The sequence below is a fragment of the Anopheles funestus genome, chromosome 3RL (genome assembly GCF_943734845.2).
Source record: "Anopheles funestus chromosome 3RL, idAnoFuneDA-416_04, whole genome shotgun sequence".
Lineage (NCBI taxonomy): Eukaryota > Metazoa > Arthropoda > Insecta > Diptera > Culicidae > Anopheles > Anopheles funestus.
Genome location: NC_064599.1, coordinates 28291904 through 28310111, shown reverse-complemented (window position 1 = coordinate 28310111; position 18208 = coordinate 28291904). Strand labels below are relative to the sequence as shown.

General features: G+C 39.9%; 2 protein-coding genes across 6 annotated transcripts in view; both read left to right on the top strand.

Annotated features, from left to right (window-relative positions):
- Nucleotides 1-12066, top strand: part of LOC125771413 (protein qui-1) — a 58304-nt gene extending 46238 nt beyond the window's left edge. For 3 of the 5 annotated variants that reach the window (XM_049441995.1, XM_049441996.1, XM_049441994.1), the window contains exons 16-20: nucleotides 792-903; nucleotides 1030-1212; nucleotides 1416-1511; nucleotides 6479-8113; nucleotides 8179-12066. In XM_049441995.1, the coding sequence (XP_049297952.1) occupies nucleotides 792-903; nucleotides 1030-1212; nucleotides 1416-1511; nucleotides 6479-8113; nucleotides 8179-8742 (2590 nt within the window). In that variant the 3' untranslated portion in view covers nucleotides 8743-12066. The remainder of the gene's footprint in view (nucleotides 1-791; nucleotides 904-1029; nucleotides 1213-1415; nucleotides 1512-6478; nucleotides 8114-8178) is intronic. The other 2 variants (XM_049441997.1, XM_049441998.1) reach the window with 2 other exon arrangements.
- A 921-nt stretch (nucleotides 12067-12987) lies between these two features.
- LOC125767564 (Bardet-Biedl syndrome 4 protein homolog) lies at nucleotides 12988-17971 on the top strand. The gene is made up of 9 exons (XM_049434246.1): nucleotides 12988-13317; nucleotides 13459-13717; nucleotides 13857-14129; nucleotides 14233-14386; nucleotides 15917-16039; nucleotides 16124-16208; nucleotides 16312-16398; nucleotides 16589-16788; nucleotides 17151-17971. Exons 1-9 carry the CDS (start codon nucleotides 13230-13232, stop codon nucleotides 17382-17384), a joined length of 1503 nt encoding a protein of 500 aa, XP_049290203.1. The 5' UTR covers nucleotides 12988-13229; the 3' UTR covers nucleotides 17385-17971.
- Nucleotides 17972-18208: the final 237 nt, after the last annotated feature.

The following is an 18208-nucleotide window of genomic DNA, read 5'->3' as shown; positions in this document are numbered from 1 at the left end:
TCCGAAATAGCAATATCTCTCTCACACTCACTCTCTTGTTGGCTTAAATGACCTCTAAAGTCACGCCGACCATTTCTGGCTTACTAGACTTATTTTTACCGCATTGCCGGATAGTCAGTCCTTGCTACGGGGGAACGGTCCGGATGGGATTTGATCCCAGGTCCGGCCGTGTGGACTTGCGTCGTTTATCACATACACCACCGGGCCGCCCCAGTATTGTATATAACCCACTATTGTATATATCCCAATATTGTATGTAATCTACAATTGTTAAATAAGTTCAACATGATTCATTTTAAGTTGAACTGCAATTTGTAGCATTAGACAACGAAATATTCTATGTTTCTGGATCTTATTTATTTTAAAATTAATTGCGTACACAGCTTACTCAATGGCGTCGTTCTTAAGGTAACTTCAACGGCCACCGTACAGAGAACTAAGTCATTTTGAGCTTCATTTTGGTTGAGAAAAAAACTTTGTGAAAAGCTTAAAATCGGACTTTGAAAATATCGGATTAAAATACGTCTTTGTTTTAATGGTCGATATTCTAGTGATCACAAAAACATTTGAAAGAAGTTGAATCCAGAAACGTTGCGCTATTATCATTAAAATTCGTAATAAACCAAGTCGAATGTACTACATCTAGCTTAAATAAATTTTTTATTTAAAAGTAAAAGCAAATGTAACTTGGAATATACATTAACTTGGAATATGTACATATAATCAAAGAATCAAACAAAAATAAAGTACTTACACTTGTCTGATATCTTCTTTTTACCTTTCCCTTCAAGTGAACACATTGCTCCGGCACTGTGTGCTACGTTAGCGTTGGACAACAAGTACGTCATAAGTGGTAGTGATGATTCCAGCATCATAATCGCACTATTCGAGACGGGAAAAGTGGTAAGTGGAAAGTGCCCAGTTCTGAAGTTACTCAGCGTGAAAGTTAAAAACTTTCAAGGACCCTGAACTTACTATTACTTTCCTCCATTTTCTTCATATTGTTGGGTTGTTTGGTGGAAAATCTAGGTTACCAAAATTGATCATCACCGTGGCCCAGTGACGGCTCTCCACATGAGCTACCCCAGCGAAGTGCTCGTTTCGTCCAGTCACGATGCAACCGTCTGTCTGTGGTCGCTGGTAAACTTCACCCTACTCAACTGCATTCAAATGGCACAACCCATTCTCGGCATGCAGATTTCGTGCGATTCGGTAAGTGTTGCTCACAACAGTCACACACAAATAAAGCGCAACGGCTGTGGTACGTCCAAATGGCCTGTGCAACCTTTCACTTTTTGCCACCGATTGCGTGATCGTCGGAAACGAAGCGGTTTGCTCATGCGATGCCCACCACTTCCTGACGGATGTCATCGGGCACTTTTTTATTGCTTTTCGTTTCTACCCCCAAAACGCAGACGTTCCTGCTGGTACACTGTGCCGACAACGGTTTGTATCTTCGGTCGCTGACCACCGGCACGGAGCTGCACGCGCTGAAAGGACACAAATCGAAGGTAAGCAGCTTACGGGTGGCACTAATCCCATAAACGGAAATTACGTGGAAAACTTTCGCCAGTGACCGTGTGCGTGATAAAGCAAAGCGTACACGAAAGGTGAACAAAGAAACAGCCAATTCTATCATATTGAGTTCAAAACAAAAAAAAAATAATGGGAGAAAAAAAATCGCTTTAACTTTTCACCGCTTTCAACGCTTCTGTCTGTGCTGAACTGAATTTGACTGGAACTATTCACGTTCCGCAAAGACGTTGATTAATGTCGAACTTTGGTCGAAGTCATTCGTAGCGCTGCGATGTGAACAGACGCGGACACATCAAGGTTGAATGGGTGAAATTTCCCCTGGCATGGTTACGACTTTTTCTTACGAAGTAACGTTGCTTGTTCTTAAGCAAGTGCAGTTAACTCTACCTGATTAAAGTTTGAGAATGTTTTCTTGCAGAAGGAATGAAAGATACAAAAATAATTCGTATTTCTATTTGATGATTAAGAAACGATGCATTAAATTGGATTAGCTTAAACAATATGCAGCTAAAATGAGAATTTTGGGAGGAATCTCAGGAGTTATAAGGGTATTGACATATCGTCAGTCATTGAATTTATTGAAGTTCTAAATAGTAATTTCTAAATACTATAACATTTTTTGTATATCAGTTAGAAATAACAGAAATTAGCCAATATGAAATTAGTTGCATTACAAATTGAACCCGTTGTTTCTAAAATAGTATCAGTTTTAGAAACAAATAAATTTTATTTAATTATCTCTTAACGACTTTGAATCTAGCAATGTACATGTTGAATTAGAATTAATGATTTCAATGACTTTTTTTAATTTAACTTACTTACAACGGTTTTGAGATGCGCGTGTTAAATAAAAGTGAGTGAATAAGAGTGAGATTCTCCGTTGTGCTTAACAATTCACTCACGTATTACATCTCATAGAAGAATTTGTTTAAATTGAAGAAATGATAATAGCACACACACTCTGATTTTATTCATTATACGAAAATTTTTAATCTCATCTCTATTTCAATCCGTATCCATATTTTTACATTATTTAAACATAAAAACTTTTCATTGTATGGTTGAGAGATGCTCTAATCTGGTGTCCTTTAGACCTTCGTTCGGATATTAACTCAGCGTCTGCAGAAAGCATACACCGTCATAACGGCTAAAGGACTTAAGGCATGGCAAATTAAAATTTCATTCCGATCTTCTAGCCGAAGACAAACATATGAAGAATGGTTGAGCTTATTTCAATGCAAAGCATCAGCATTACTAGTCCAAAAGTTGTACTTAAAGTTGCATTAAATTTGTTTGAAATGAAGATGGACATTTCATCATGTTCAGTTATGGTAAAATGATCACATATTTTTATAATTCTTTCTAATTTTAAATAATTATAAATACTACAAAAAGAGTGAAAATCTTCATTCAATGAGAACGTTGTACTCAATTCAGCCCGATTAGGCTGACTATGTGGCTAATTATTTTAAACATCCTAAAGTCTTCAAACTTAACATCTTTTTGTTAATAGTAGTTTAATTTAAAAAATAATTACCTCAAACTGTTGTAAAGCATTTCAATAAATTATTTTTCTTTTATTAAAGCTCGTGAGTTTCTGACAAAATTCAAAAAAGTTAAATACATTTTCAGCTCACCTCATTTTTTATACGTATCTTGCCATTCCACCGAAATGGCAATAATTCTACTGGTGAAAATCCTTCGAAAAGCTTTCATCGCTAGAAACACATATGTACACACGCTCACATAAGCTAAGACCCAGATATTGAGATAAGCACGCCACGAATCCCCAAGTACGGGTGGACGGATTTAGCTCCCTGGAGCGAAAAAGCAACTCCTAATTTTCGCCTAGCACCGCTCATGGCAGTCATTCATGGCACATTCCACGAATAATGCACACAAAATCAATCGGTGATGGGTTTTGCCTCTGCACATCGCATCGTATTACACACGATCCAAACACCGAAAAGTCGTTCCGCCGTGTTCCTCAACAAACGCTCACAGCTGCATAATATTTGATTAACATTTTTACTCCATTTCCTTTCGGTATTGATTTGTGAAGCTGTGAGGCCACCATACCACACGGTTTACGTTGTCTGGTGTTGCGCTTTGCGTCATTCGTTTCATCGGTGCAGCCTAATAAATATTTACGATTGTAAGCACAGAACAAGGGGGACGCGATAGCACTCGATGACGGTGGCATTCCGGTGTCGGTAGCGTGCGGTTGTTCCCGGTGTTTCCGGTGGGAAGGTTTTGAGCAATCAATTCGTCATCAACCACCGAGGTACGAGGGTAGCAGGCGGAAATGGCATTCCAAACAACCCTCTCGATGGCTCGAAATAATCGAACAAAATTTCCCTCGACACTGGGCACCATTTACATGAGCGCTCTATTGTCATCCGCTGCCACCATCGGGACGTACGATGATCATTGGTGTAAGATGTTGGTAAAGTTTGTGCTTGCGTAATACCGTCAAAAGCTATGAATAAAATGGTATGGCACTCAGATGCCGAGCTAATGCAAAAAAAAAACGGGAGTTTTGTGAAGGAGTGTGATGGATGCTTGAAGAATGCCGGAAAGAGATCATGGAACACAGTGACACTTTCCCATGATGATCGATGGTTCACGCATTGACGAGTGACGGATCCGGTGCCTTAGCACCATCCGAGATGGATGCTATGGTATGTTTTATTTTTTGGTTCTTCTATATGGAAATGATAGGATTCAAAGCACACGGTAAAAGACTCTGGTTCGCTCTGGTGACGAATCTTACCATCCACCCAGCCAGGCTTCACAACATGCAAACAAGCAACGCAAGTACGCAGTCAGCTCGGAATCGGATTTAAATGTTATTTCGTAGCGTGTTGACAAAAAAAAATACCGAGCTGCAAAGATGGTGGTTTTGGGAAAACAAGGCAAGAAAGGCCCGCAAAAGAACTCGGGCGCCCTGAAATGTTTTGCCAGATCTAAGAAAGAAAATCTCATTCCGGAAGCAACATATATCCATGGTGCCGGTGTACGGTTCGTTGGTTCCGTTTGCCTTGGGTTTTTTTCCCCCATTTCGTTCATAGTTACTTTCCAGTAACCGCTGAATTTATTAACTTCTAAACAAGCGAGAACAGAAGGATTCACCGTCCCCTAATTGTATGTTGGTGCGAGTGGCAAAAGGAAAAGCTTTTTTTACTTTTTTGGGGGTTTTCCTCTAAGGAATGGAAACCCAATCCGTGAGGTAGGCAAACAAAACAAACGAAAAAAAAGAAACAATCCTCGGCAACTGACTCTGAATGATATTAAAGAGCATGGGTACCGTGAAGCATCGACGGAATACCGTCGGTAATGCGGATAAAGGTATACTGTATATCTTGCAAGTGAAGCCAAAAGTACCCCGTCGCAGGGTTGCGTTTAATGCGCTCACAGCTTATGCCAAAGCGCCAGAAAACGGTTTTCTTTATTGTGTTTGAATTGTAAAGACCGTTGCCGTTGGACAAGTGCGTGCATTTGGGTTTTGGCACTGAGTACCTTCTTGCACTTAGTCCATATATGTTTCGCAGACGAAAATAATACGCATCATAATTTCTATATTTATCTTTAAGTACATGCAAGATTTGCACGATTTCCATGATTTCCAGTGTGCAAAATAAAATACCTTTTGTACAGACCCTTACTTTCAGGCAGCTGGGAACATCATTAAAGCTCACTATATTAAAGTTTTGTACTACCTTTTGGGCCACCACTGGTTGGTGTAGCAGCACGTCTCAAACTCATGATGAGTCAAAGGGCTCAATGCTCTGGAACGACTTCGGTTTTTGAAGTGGGCTTACCGTGCGGTTAAGACTTTAGACGCTCCGAGCAATGAGCAACGGATTGAATTATTCAACTGATTGCTTCTGGTAGGGATGAACCACCCCCACGCCCCGAATGGCCACACTGTTCACCGCAATTCACCGAAAGGATCTGCTGTGTGTTTTGTGTGGCAAGGGTGATTATGGCATGTTCATAAGGATTATGCGTTTGATTTCTGTTTGATTGCTTGCCCCTAGCACCCTAGCAAGATTGAAACCACTGCTGAATGCTTCGTGCGAATGAAAACGGTACGATTGTTTTTCTTTTAAAACTATAATCTGCATTAAGCTATATTTGAGAACTTTTTACGATACAACTAGTAGGAAGGTGTAAAATGTGGGTGTTGTTTTAATTTAAGTTTGCATCATAAATACAAATCGAGATCCACAGCAATCTTTACTTTTCAACAAACCATGAAAAAAGCAAGAGCTTTGAGGATTTGTTTAGGATCATCAAATTAATGTTGTCCTTGTCTAACTTAATTGCGATAGGGAACCTAATATAAACAGATTTTCTTGGTTTTTGTGAAAGGTTGATGTATTTTTTGTGAATTGTTTAAGATGCTGCTCAATCCGTTTCTTTGAGCTACGATGCTTGAAAAGTATTAAGAATTTTTTAAAGTTTTTTTAGGAATTCTTGAAGAACAGAACCCTTTTTCTGACTTATGATGGAAAAGATCTTTAATTTCCATGCGATCTTTGGCCAATCGTTACGGCTTGGGTCATTCCTTCCTTGGAAACTTTCTTAAGACCCTCTAGCAGCAAATGTCAAGCTGTCCAGTGCCATAAAACATCAGACCCTTAAACACAGAAGATCCTCAAAAATCTTTGGCTGTCGAAAAACATTAACAAGTATTATTAAAAAGCAATTATTTGATTAAATCAGAATAGCAATAAACACTTTTCTGTCAAATTACAATTTTTGACTGGAGGCTACCAGTAAATTGTTCTTTAAAATTGTAACATTGTTGGTTAAATCTGTCTAACTACATAAATTAAACACTGGAAGAATGATCATGATGATATGATTCAAATTGTAGCAATTCAAATTGTAAACATCCCAAAAGAACCAATTCACTCACCTCCACTTACTTTCACAGGTCCGTGCCCTTTGTATTGCAATGGACAGCCAGCGGGCGATCGTTGGCGGGGAGGATACGAGAGCACTCATCTTTGACATGCATTCCGGCCGTATAATTCGCTCGCTGCCACCGAACCCGGGCGCCGTCACCGCGGTGTACGTGATGGAGAAGGACGACTACCTCATCACGGCCGGTGGTAATAAGATCACGTTCTATTCGTTTCGCAACGAAGATTCCATTGTCAATTTCTACCCGAAGAAGAAGAAAACGCTCAAAAAGTTCCACCGCAATCGGTTGGCGTTGCAGTCGACCTCGAGTCCGGTGATTTGTTTCGATGTGTCGCGTGACTCTACCATGGCGGCGGTAGCATCGAGCCGATGCGTACAGATATGGCAGTTGAATTCACCGGAGTTGACAAGCATTCTGGAGGGCCATACGGCCACAGTGACGTGCGTAAGCTTTGCACCAAACTGTGAGCTAGTCGCTTCCGGTTCGGAGGACAAAACGGTGAACGTCTGGAGTCTGGGACTGGGTTCGGTGACGGCAACCTTCAAGGGGCACAACACCTCGATCACATCCGTAACGTTCATGATGGACGCAAGACGCATTATATCGGCCGATCGGGACGGTTTCCTGTACGTGTGGATCTCCGACTCTGGCATGATACTGCAGAACGTACAGGGACCGCACAAATGTTTGTCCGTTACGAACAACATGAAGTTTGCCGTGTGCACTAACGGAGACTCGAGCTTGCGTATCTGGTCGCTGACGCGCGAGGACGAAAAGTACACGGTGTCCCATTCGGATGAGATTACGTGCTTCATCATTACGGCTGACTCACTGTACGTTATCACCGGATCGCGAGACATGTCGCTGAAGGTGTGGCAAGCGACGGGAGGCAAGTTGGCGCAGGTCCTTGTCGGTCACACGGATGCAGTCACGTGCGTGGCGGTGTCAGTTACCAACAAAAGTCAAGTCATCTCTGGTTCGAAGGATTCCAATCTCATCATTTGGGACATACACACCGGTGAGGAAATACATACACTCGCCGGCCATCTTGGACCGGTGACATGTGTCAAGGTGTCTGCGGATGGGACGACAGCCGTATCGGGCAGTGACGACAAGACGCTAATCGTGTGGGAAACGAAACGTGGCCTAGCATTAACCTCGCTGCAGCTCCACGTACAGTTCACACGCTTCGATATCAGTCTCGAGTGTTCGCGTATCATCGTACAGTTGGTGGACAGTTCGTGTTTACCTATCATCTGCCTGCATAACTCCCCTGCAAGTTACATTAAGCTTCCGACTTACTCCGCACCGGCACGGGATGTAGAGGATCTTCGTCCGGCAGGGCCGAAACGTCCCGCACGGCGTCTGCTCAAGAAGGAAGTTTCGCTGGACACGTACACCTGGCAGAAGAAGTACGCCCATCTAACGTCCTCAGTCATGATGGCACAGGTGGACGAGCGTCTCAAACGACGCTTTTCCGTGTCTGCCAGCATGGAGGAGATTTCGAAGCTGGCCGAAGCGAAGAATGTCGAATCGCAGGCCACGCTCGGTCCGGAACAGGCGGCCCTTGCACAGTCCCAACACTTTGATCAGCTGGAGGCACTCTGGAACAAACGATCGCCTCCAAGACGCAGACTTAATGCGGTGAGTAATGGATCATTCGGGGATCTTCAATTGTTTGACTTGAAATTTCACTCACTCCCCCCCAGTCACTGTCGCGGCAATCGTCACTGGTGGAGGATCGGATCGACTCATCGGACGAAGACGAGTTCCAGGAGGAACGCGCAGGTATGTCGAAGAAACTGGCCCTCTTTCACGCGTCGCGCCCTCTCTCGCTTTCGGTAGATGCATGGAACTGTTCTAGTCTGTACTCCTCAACTTCCTCCACCAACACCCAATACAACCAACCGAACCATCATCAGCAGCACCAATACCACCAGTACCATCACCGGCATCAGCCCGATCTGTTGCGCGAGGTGCTGCTACTGAAGAAGCAACACTCGGTACCGACCGGTGGCCATGCGGTCGATCCGTTCGCCGCCCAGCTCAAGCTATCCTCCACCGAGACTGATCTGCAGGCCCTGTTTCGGCACTGCACGTTCGGTACGCTCAGTTGCCATTCGCGACGCCGCCAGTCGAGTCCGGAGAGTGAACAGTACCATGTGCGCACCCGTCGTAAGTCTCGCTCGATCGATAATCTGGACCACGAGGTGACGGTCTTTCGGCAACCATGTCGACGCAATCCCATGTCCCGGTCGTGTCTCATGCAGTGAATTAAGATCAGTCAATTAAGATCTTAGAAATATGGGATTTCTCTGAAGGGGTTTCGTTTGTCCTCAGCACGAAACTTGCACAACTGGGTTAAGGTGTGTGTGTGTGTGCGTGTATTTGCGTGTGTTTGTGAATTCGTGTGAGAGCGATGTGTGTGCTATTTCTGGGGAGCATCCAGTTTGCCACTAACTAACAAAATAATTTTCCTTTGTCCTCAAAGGAACTTTTATTTGCCGCATATTTGTCTGCTGCTGTGCAAGATTTGCTAAAAAAGAAATTTATTTTTGATTGATTTTTTGGGAAAAAATTATTTTGCAGTATTTGCAATTAAATCTCATTGGGGCATTGAATGACGCCGATAATTTTAGATTAAAAAAATGTTGCTAATGATCGGAAGATTCACTTTGATCGTGGAGTTTTTCATAGGAAAAGCTTCTTCCTGGCATAAACAAAAAATAGTATCTGTAGCAGAGCTTTATGATAAGATGATCCGTAAATGGCGTCAAGATGGACTAACGGTGGCTTTAGTGGTGATGAATTGACAACAAGTAATGCAATGCGAGTTACGACACAAAATTATTCGTTTGGTTGAATTTGGTACATTTGCCACAGTATTGCGCTGTACGTTTCATTCGATAAAACAAAACTTTAATCCCTTTTTTTTAGAACTAATAGCTTTGCTAAATTTTCCTTCTATTTCTCAGTAGCTCAAATTGGTCTTTTGTACCTACATCAATCACTAGGCTAGCAAACAAAAAAAAACTCGCTTGCTTTATTTATTTTCATCTTTACAAAGTTTTTTCTTCACAATTTTTCCTAATCTTTCACCGCTTTCTATTGTAGATTTGATTCTGTTTTTTTTCCTTTAGGATATATTATCACATGTTTAACTCTCTTTATTAACAACGTAGCGGTTTCAGTAGTAACAATAACAATTTAGTCGAGTAACCTATCTCAAGCATGTGTAGCACACCTTTTAACAGTTGTTCCGCAGTTCCGCTTCCAATACTCACTAGTGCTACAGCTTGCTTTACGCTGCTTGGTATTACAGCTTTACGTAAGTAGTGTTGGTAATATACCTTTCTTCCCCATTCAACTCACACACTTACTAAGTAGACTAATTAACACCAATTACTTTTGCTTCCGGAACTATACTCGCACATTCAACACAATCAACAAACTGCTGCTTCCACTCGGTGTTTTGCAAATGGTTTGTAACGAAATTCATAACCTTTTTGTTTGTTCTCTTCCTTACAGATGTTCTAGCCGATTAAACAGAAGAAAGAAAAATATCCCAAAAACTCTATCACCGGACAGCGAACTGCAAGGGATTTGATAGTGGTTTAATTTTAGCAATGGTTTGTACACCACCGTATTGTTAAAGCAAACTAGGCTAACCCGATTATCATCATCGTACATCAATAATATCTAAAAAAAAACATTCCAACTCAAAAGGGGGAATTTAGAGCTGTTTGGTAACATCTATTGAGCAAGCTTTAGGATACGAAAGCTCCCATAAATCGTTCTTTTGCCATAAAGCTTTTGTGTGGAAATCATAGCAAGGACACTGAAACCATTGAAAGTTCCATCTCGAAAGCATGGCCATACTCTCGTTCGCCGTGCATTACCCTCGCCTTTGGTTCGTTTCTACAACATGTAAGCTTTTAACGTACCATATCGAAAGCTCATAAAAAGGCCGTGAGAACAAGGAAACGAAAGTCACATTCTGATTCGTACGTTGTTTGATAGCGACAAAAGAAAGCAGAAATCAGCAATCAATCGAAGCATAAAAAACACAGTTTGTGAAGGAGTCGTTTATCGTTCAAAGCTTTCCGAAGCTTTTCGAAGTAAATGTGTGGCGCTCGTGCTAGAGTGTTACGCACCGGCGAAACGTTTCTTCAAACATCCTTGCGTTATAGCGTTACAATGAAATTATTAAATGTTAAGATGTTAAAAGTAGCAATCGTAGCAGCGCTTAAATATTAAACAAAAACCATACACTAGTAGTGATAAACAAAATAACAAATTGACATTACTCGTTGGTTGAATGTGAACGGTTGGTTAGCATCATAACAACGGCGATATGCTAATCCACATGTTTTTACTTCACAATACTTAAAAACAAAAACAAAAAAAAACCAAACCAAAAAGCAGTTACAATAAACGATAATACGGGATAAAGCTGATATTTATAGCAATAGCAAATTGTTACTAGCGTGCAGTCTGTGAAATGGTGTACACCAGCATGCATTCTGTAATGCATATGAGTAGTATTAGATGTCCTTTTTCTGCAACTGAATGTCTAGGAAGATTTCGGAAAAAAACAAACAAGGCAAAGAGAGATTACTCATAGACAAGACAAGATGTTATCCAGCATGAGCATTAAGCGTAGAACAATGTATTGGGTAGTGTTATGTCATGTCGTGTGCGTGTGGTGTCTACAAAGAAATGAATATTATCTTCCCTCGTATTATACACACTCAAAAAAAAAAAATACACACACCTCTCCCACAGCTGGACTGCACTGATCTACGATACCTTTTTAAGAGAGAATAGAAGTCTTGTAGTGGTACTGAAAACCTTTTTCTAGCACCGACAATCATGATTGTTTGTTGACCGATTTCTACAATCAAGTACTTTCTGAAGCAGAAGGCACACAAATGCAAAACAAAACAAAAAAAAAACACGAAACTATATAAAATACCCCATGTTTTTTGCTGAACCAATTTATTGGTGCATCGTTTTGTCCCGTTTGACACCTTTTCTAGTTAATGATGTATTTTAGAGTATTCCATTTGACGGGTAAATAATTGACGTTAACGTAAATACAATCAATCCATACAACAACGCATCTGCAAAAGTTTATCCTTCAACGTTTTGTTAGTAAGAACTTGTTTAGTTTGCGTTTGAGGTTGTTTTTAATCTTTACGGTACATCGTTTATCTTTCGATTATTTCTATTTTAATTTTGTTACAAAATATTTATTCTCATTATCTGTATACAAAGAAGTTTTATCTTAAATTTATCTATCGCTGGAGTAATTTTAAAACTATTAAACAATTTATTAATGGACTGCTGACCAAGAGGCCAGTCTGATACACTTTGTTCCATGTCGTACGTAAGGTTATCATTTTAACAATGAGTTTTACTTTTAAACGAAATATTTCATCCAGAAGTATTACTAAATTAAGCATGGAAGTAAAATATTATGAACCGAGAAACTTTAATATGCTGTAACCTGTAGTGACGGATGTCAATGCCATTAAGTGAGATGCCATAATAAAAAAATATCCAGAAACTGTATAAAAATATGTATTAGAATGAAACTAGGTGTTTTGTGTTTGCTATTTGAAACCTTCGTTGTATGATGAAGGCCTCAATGATGACGAATGAATATTTATATTAAATGGAAATATTTTAATTCAATTAAAAATGTTTGGAGTTAAACATGGTAAGTGTAAAATAATATATGTATAATCATTTAGTGTTTTTGTTTTGTTACAAAATTCATGAAAATTTGTAGGCCATTCGTATAAGCGATACTGTTATAACAAATTAAAGTAAAGTACTGGGCGCCTCCAGCATACATAATTTACGAAGATTTTTTGAGTTATAGTTACAAAGTTGGAGAAAAACTGATTCTGTTTATAAATGTCCCATAAAGCAAAATGGACTCTAGATCTACACGGACCTAGTCCAGTTTAACTTTGAAAAAAATCGATACGATACCAATCTGCCATTTCAGTTCGACAAACCCTGTACATCCAAAAAGTAAGTTCTGTTGTCTGATTGTATCTAATCTTGAGTTTTACAGCAAAACTTGCTTAATGAATTCCCATCCAATTAGATGCTTTAATACAGTTTAAAAGATCCAGAAAGTGTACAGAATTTCAGATCTACCTAGGGACATTAAAGTTTGAAACATAATATTCCTGTATTTTTGATTAATTCCGTTACATGCATGCGTTACATTAATCACAACAAACGATAGCATGGGTATTAGTTTAAATTAGCATAGGTATATTTATTCATATAAAAATATTTATGCCTTCAAGTACCGAATATCCCTGCCAAGACATGATTATTTTAAGTTGAGATTAAAGATTTAAAAAATAGTGTACTGGTTTAAATTTATTATATTTAAAATCATACTAAATTTGGTTTGTTCACCTAATAGTTTGAACTTAATTAAGTATTATAAAATGAAATATAAGAAAAAAATAAGTATTGTAATGTTCCCAAGTAACAAAAAAAATTTTTCAAATCAAGCTCAAAAAATGATAAACAAAACAGAAACGCTCCATGCGCAATACGGTTGCTAGGGGCAACGAAGGATCAACAAATCGAAACCAAAACAAAACATTTTCCCTACAGTTCCGATTGACCGCTGGTATTGCAAGTTTTGGTAACCACCGACGAGAGTTCTCAAATTATTCTTGATATAAAAAAAAACCCGCACATATTACACTGTTTTGTGCTGCAAACGAAGATGACCGAACGGTACGTATACTGCAATGGACGAGCGAACGAAGCAGCTTCGTCGTTAGGAACCAACAAACAACCAACTGCCGAGAACAGTAAGTATTGGACAGTGAAACCATTTTCACCAAAAGTTGTGGTAAAGAAAAAACAAGTTTACGACGAAAAAGGTGTCGCAAAGTGTGAACAGCACCACCCGAAAGCTTCTCGCCCTTTTTCACGTGCCCTGCTTTTTGCAGCGATGAAGCCCCAAAGTGTAACCAATCGGCACATGAACTGGCTGATACACGGTTTGTATACGAGGAAGCACTTTGAGCAGTGCAAAAAGTTGATTGACCGTCAGCTGGCCATCTGCTACGACAAGCAGTACCTGCACTACATGAAGGGTCTTATTTTGCGCGAGGAAAACAACCCAACCGAAGCCGTACACTGCTTTCAGCAGGCGATCGCACTGAACAAGAACGAGCCGGAAAACTACAAGGAACTTGCCAAAACGCTGTGAGTTTGTGCATTTTCTTTTGCCTTTTGCGCCCATAAAGGGTGTGCTCGTGTAACGGCTTTTACATAGAACCCTTGTACGGTTTGAATGTTTTTTCCCATTTCCATTTCCATTTGCTTTTCCCCCTGTCAATCAAAGCTATTCGATGGGAAAGTATCGGAATGCATTGGAAGTGTTTCTGAAGGCGGAAACACTCCTCGAACGACCCGATCACGAGATATATCATCACATCGGTGAGCTGTATTACAAAAATTTCGGCCACCCAAAGGCCGGTATCGGTGAGGCCAAGGAGTACCTTAAGCAAGCCATCACATGCGGTAAGCATGTAGAGAGTTACAAGATTTTGGCCGAAATTTACATCGAGGAAGGAGACAGCATCAAAGCGATCGAAATGATTGAGAACTGTCTGCAGTAAGTTTTCGTTACGTTGGGATTTTCCCCCTTTTTTTTGGTTGAACTTGAAGAGTGGTTTATTGGTTTCGTTTTTCCCTTTTTTATTCTGTGGATCACACAGAATCACACAGGATGATGTAACGCTAATGACGCAGATTGGCATACTCTATTTGAAAATTAACGAGTACCAGCGGGCGTTCGAAAAATTGCTCGATGCAACGGCTACGGACTCGAAGCACACAAATGCTCTGCTGGCGCTAGGATCTATACTGCAAGTACGTATTTTAGTGTTCTATTTTTACAACACATGATGAATCTTGAAAAGAAAAATAGCGAAAAGTAAAAATCAGTTTGACGCTAATAATAAAATTCATTAGAATACTTTATTACATAGTTGCATGAAAAGAACTATTCAACATATAAAAAAGTTAAGACGAAGGAAAAGTCTAGCCTCGTAGTAATTCATCAATGCAAATTTTTATTTATTCATTTAATCTGTTCTAAATTATAATGTTGTTACTATTATTCAAAGAACTGATTCCAAATTTTATTTTGTTAGTTAGAACAGTTCCAATTATGCTATTAAATATAAGTAAAAGATCTAACAAACCTTTACAACAGCCTGATTTTATTTGAAGTAAATAGTTTGACAGTAAATAGTCGGAGTGGCCCGGTGGTGCATGTGATAAACGGCGCCGGTCCACACGGCAGGACCGGGTTCAAATCCCATCCGGATCGTTCCCCCGTAGCAAGGAATGCCTATCCGGCTACGTGGTAAAAACCAGTCTAGTAAGCCAGAAATGGCCGGCGTGACCTGTAAGGTCGTTAAATCCAAGAAGAGAGAAGAAGAGAGAGAATTTTAAAGAGGTTGATGTAACTGCACACGACGTTGGTCGTCACGTAGGGGGTAAAAAAAAACTAAGGCAACAGTATACCAGGTTTCACTGAACTGCTTGTTTGGTCTAAGGATAGCCTTTCCTGGAAAAGAATCCTTGAAAGTGTAACAATAACATTGCTCATAGGCGACATTGCTTAGGCAGAATTATGATTGCATTACATTTTTTTAAAGTGCCATGAAGCATTAAAACGTACTTTAATTTCCAGTTATCAAACAATTTACTTTCAATATCAGTCGTAACAGTTTTTTTTATTAAGGAAGTTTAAATATACAGGCATAACGTAATAACCCTTGTCGCTTTTTTCCGTTTAAAATTATCAGCAAAAAGCGACTTCCTCAAGAAATTAAGTTACTAAAGAAATTCAATTCACAAAAAAACAAAGCGTAGAATTAGCATAAGATTCAATAGCCAAATAAGTAAAGTAAAGTAGCCAAACACTTCCTTACAAAACGAAGACGATCCCTCAACGAGTTCTGCTAATATTTGAGTTTTGAGAAAATGTATCCAAACTCTCGCTAGCAAAGAATTAGCGATTTAGAATTAGTTAGGCTGTCTGGCCTGAAGGCGACACAAAATTATCCCTAATTATCAAATTATTTACAACTAACTCTTAACGCCTAAACTGGTTCTAGGAATACATTAAAACGAAGTGAGCAGAAGACTGAACAGATGTGAAATAGACGCAAAAAAAATGGAATGAGATGTTAGCGTCCAGCCTGGAGGAATGATACTTTAATATCTCTTTAATCGAAAATTGAAAGAAGGAATAAATGTTTTAAAATATCATATCCTAGAATTTTAATCGTCCGGTAAATAAATACCAAAAAACAAATCATGTAAATTTAAGCGAAACTCCAAATGTTCAAATATAAATGAAAATTAAATTCTCGTTTTTTTCCGGTTCAGTCTAAAAACGATATTGACGGTGCGCTTAACAAATACAAACGTATACCGACCTTATCAGACGAAACCTCAGAAGTGTGGAGCAACATTGGGTTGTGCTTTTTTAAGAAGCAAAAGTTCATTGCGGTAAGTATATTTACTCTTTGCATTTGTACGGGGTTGTGTTAATTTTAAAAAACCTATTATTCACCACTCGCCATTTCTCCGTAGGCCATTTCATGTCTGAAGAAAGCGGTATGGGTATCGCCATTGAATTTTAACGCACTGTACAATCTTGGCCTGGTGTTCGTAACGGGTAAGCTGGTAGCTAAACAAACTCTTCAAACACACACACAAAAAAAGTAAGCGAGTGTTGATGAAAGTTTTCTTTCTTGTATCTGGATTGAATCAAATTAAAGCTCAACAGTACGTGAGCGCCTTTCAAACGCTAGCCGCCGCCATTAGTCTACGGCCCGAACATGCCGAATGTTATATGCTGCTAGGAAGTGAGTACCAATTCGGACGTAATGGGTTTTGTGGTTTTTTTTTGCTTTTTTTGTTTTGTTTTGTGTTTGCCAAACAAACTTTGGCACTTTAACATGAAACACCAAACCAAACGATTGTAGCCGCAATCGGTAAAAACTTTTCCCTCAACCACACTTTTCTTCCTTTTTATTCGTCTCCAACGCACCAAAGCTTGTCTGCGCCATTTAAATGATCCCGGAAACGCTTACCTTTCGCTGGAGAAGTCAACCATGCTTCCGGACGCTGTCAAGAATCCACTAATCTATCTTAACTTTGCGCTGTACTGTTACGAGATAGGGAAATCGGACCAATCCGTCCTGTATTTGGCTAACTTTCTCGAGATGACTCAACACGTTACCGTCCATCGTGAGGTAAAGTATGATTATACCAGCATCTTGGCGTTGCTGATTTGTGACAATAAACGGCGACGAAAGCGGGTTCAGATTGTGTGTGTGTGTATTTGTGTGTAAAATAAAAGGGGAAGAAAGGCCCCAAAGTGATGGACAACGTACACACACTAACATTTATATCACTGACACTTAACAAAACGAATAGAGAAGTTTTACTTACTTTTCTCTTCGAGCTACATTTCCTGGTGTTTTCACTTCTACATCGTACTGATTTCATGTCCACTCACATCATGGCTTTTGTTACGTACGTTATCCATTATCCATTGCTTACGACCCCTGTTTTTCTTTCTTTTTCATCCCCCCACCCCTCCCTCCCCTTTCAGTACCTAAAAATGGCCGATCGGCTCAATGGAGCGTTGGCAGTAGCTGCGAGTGGGCAGATCTATGCTCCTGCCGGAGAACCGGAAACGGGACACACCGGGGGTCTTGACCGTACCGAGAAGGATAGCCGGATGCATGATGCGACTGTCGTCAACGTGGCGGACGATGAACCGGTAGCCGGGCAGGGTGAGGAGAACAGCGCTAAAGATGACGGCTCTGACGGTGATATGCCCTGATGTTTGCAGACACCGACATCGCGGAAAAAGATCAGCAGACGGTTAGAAAGGATTAAAAAAAAAACCCATCACACTACCGCCGTTGGCTGGTTCTTCATTTGTTATTTTTCACCCCCAACTCGGTTAATGTTTTTTATGCTGTTCTATGCGGGGCAAAAGTTAACCCGACACCGATTCCTGGTAAACCATAAAAAGCAATGTCCGAACATTGTGGCGGTGCATAATTTTAGCGCTAAACATAAAACATTGTGCCGTGACTAGGATGCTTTGCTGTATGCTATCTTTCCTCATTGTGTTGTACCCTTTTTTTGGTTGATCTCTTTTAGCCCCTACCCGGCTGCGAGGTCAATGTTGCAGTCGGAGTTAATAAAGACAAGATGACATTAGATATGAACAAAACGAAGAAATGGATGAAAAATGCAACCACGCGTTGGGTAAATAAATGATATCACACTAAATAAGTGAGGATGATCTGGTGAGATGGTGCCGACGATAGTTGGGCAGCCGTTGGTTTGTTTCGCGGTGACTTTTCGTTGTGGGTATTATAATTTTCAAGCTTATAAAAATTTTGTATTATCTTTGAGATTGAAGTGCGTAGACACATAAAAGAAATTTCCTTTCTTACAATATATATTTTTCCTTATATATTTTATATTCCTAAAAGTTTTCTGTACTTTATTTGTAAAGTCATTTGCACTTAATTCATAAAAATATGTTGGTCCATAGAAAATAAAAAATATTTTTCTATAAACCGTCCCTCGATTGCGATGAAATAAAATTTAGTATTTAAAAAATGTTTTTCATCACTGTCTTTCAGCTGCATA

What these genes read in the sequence shown, in the direction of transcription:
- LOC125767564 (XM_049434246.1), top strand. Translation starts at nt 13,230, where the DNA reads ATGACCGAACGGTACGTATACTGCAATGGACGAGCGAACGAAGCAGCT. An exon ending in CGCTAGGATCTATACTGCAA is followed by an intron (nt 14,387 to 15,916) that starts GTACGTATTTTA and finishes TTTCCGGTTCAG; the next exon opens with TCTAAAAACGATATTGACGG. An exon ending in ACGTTACCGTCCATCGTGAG is followed by an intron (nt 16,789 to 17,150) that starts GTAAAGTATGAT and finishes CTCCCCTTTCAG; the next exon opens with TACCTAAAAATGGCCGATCG.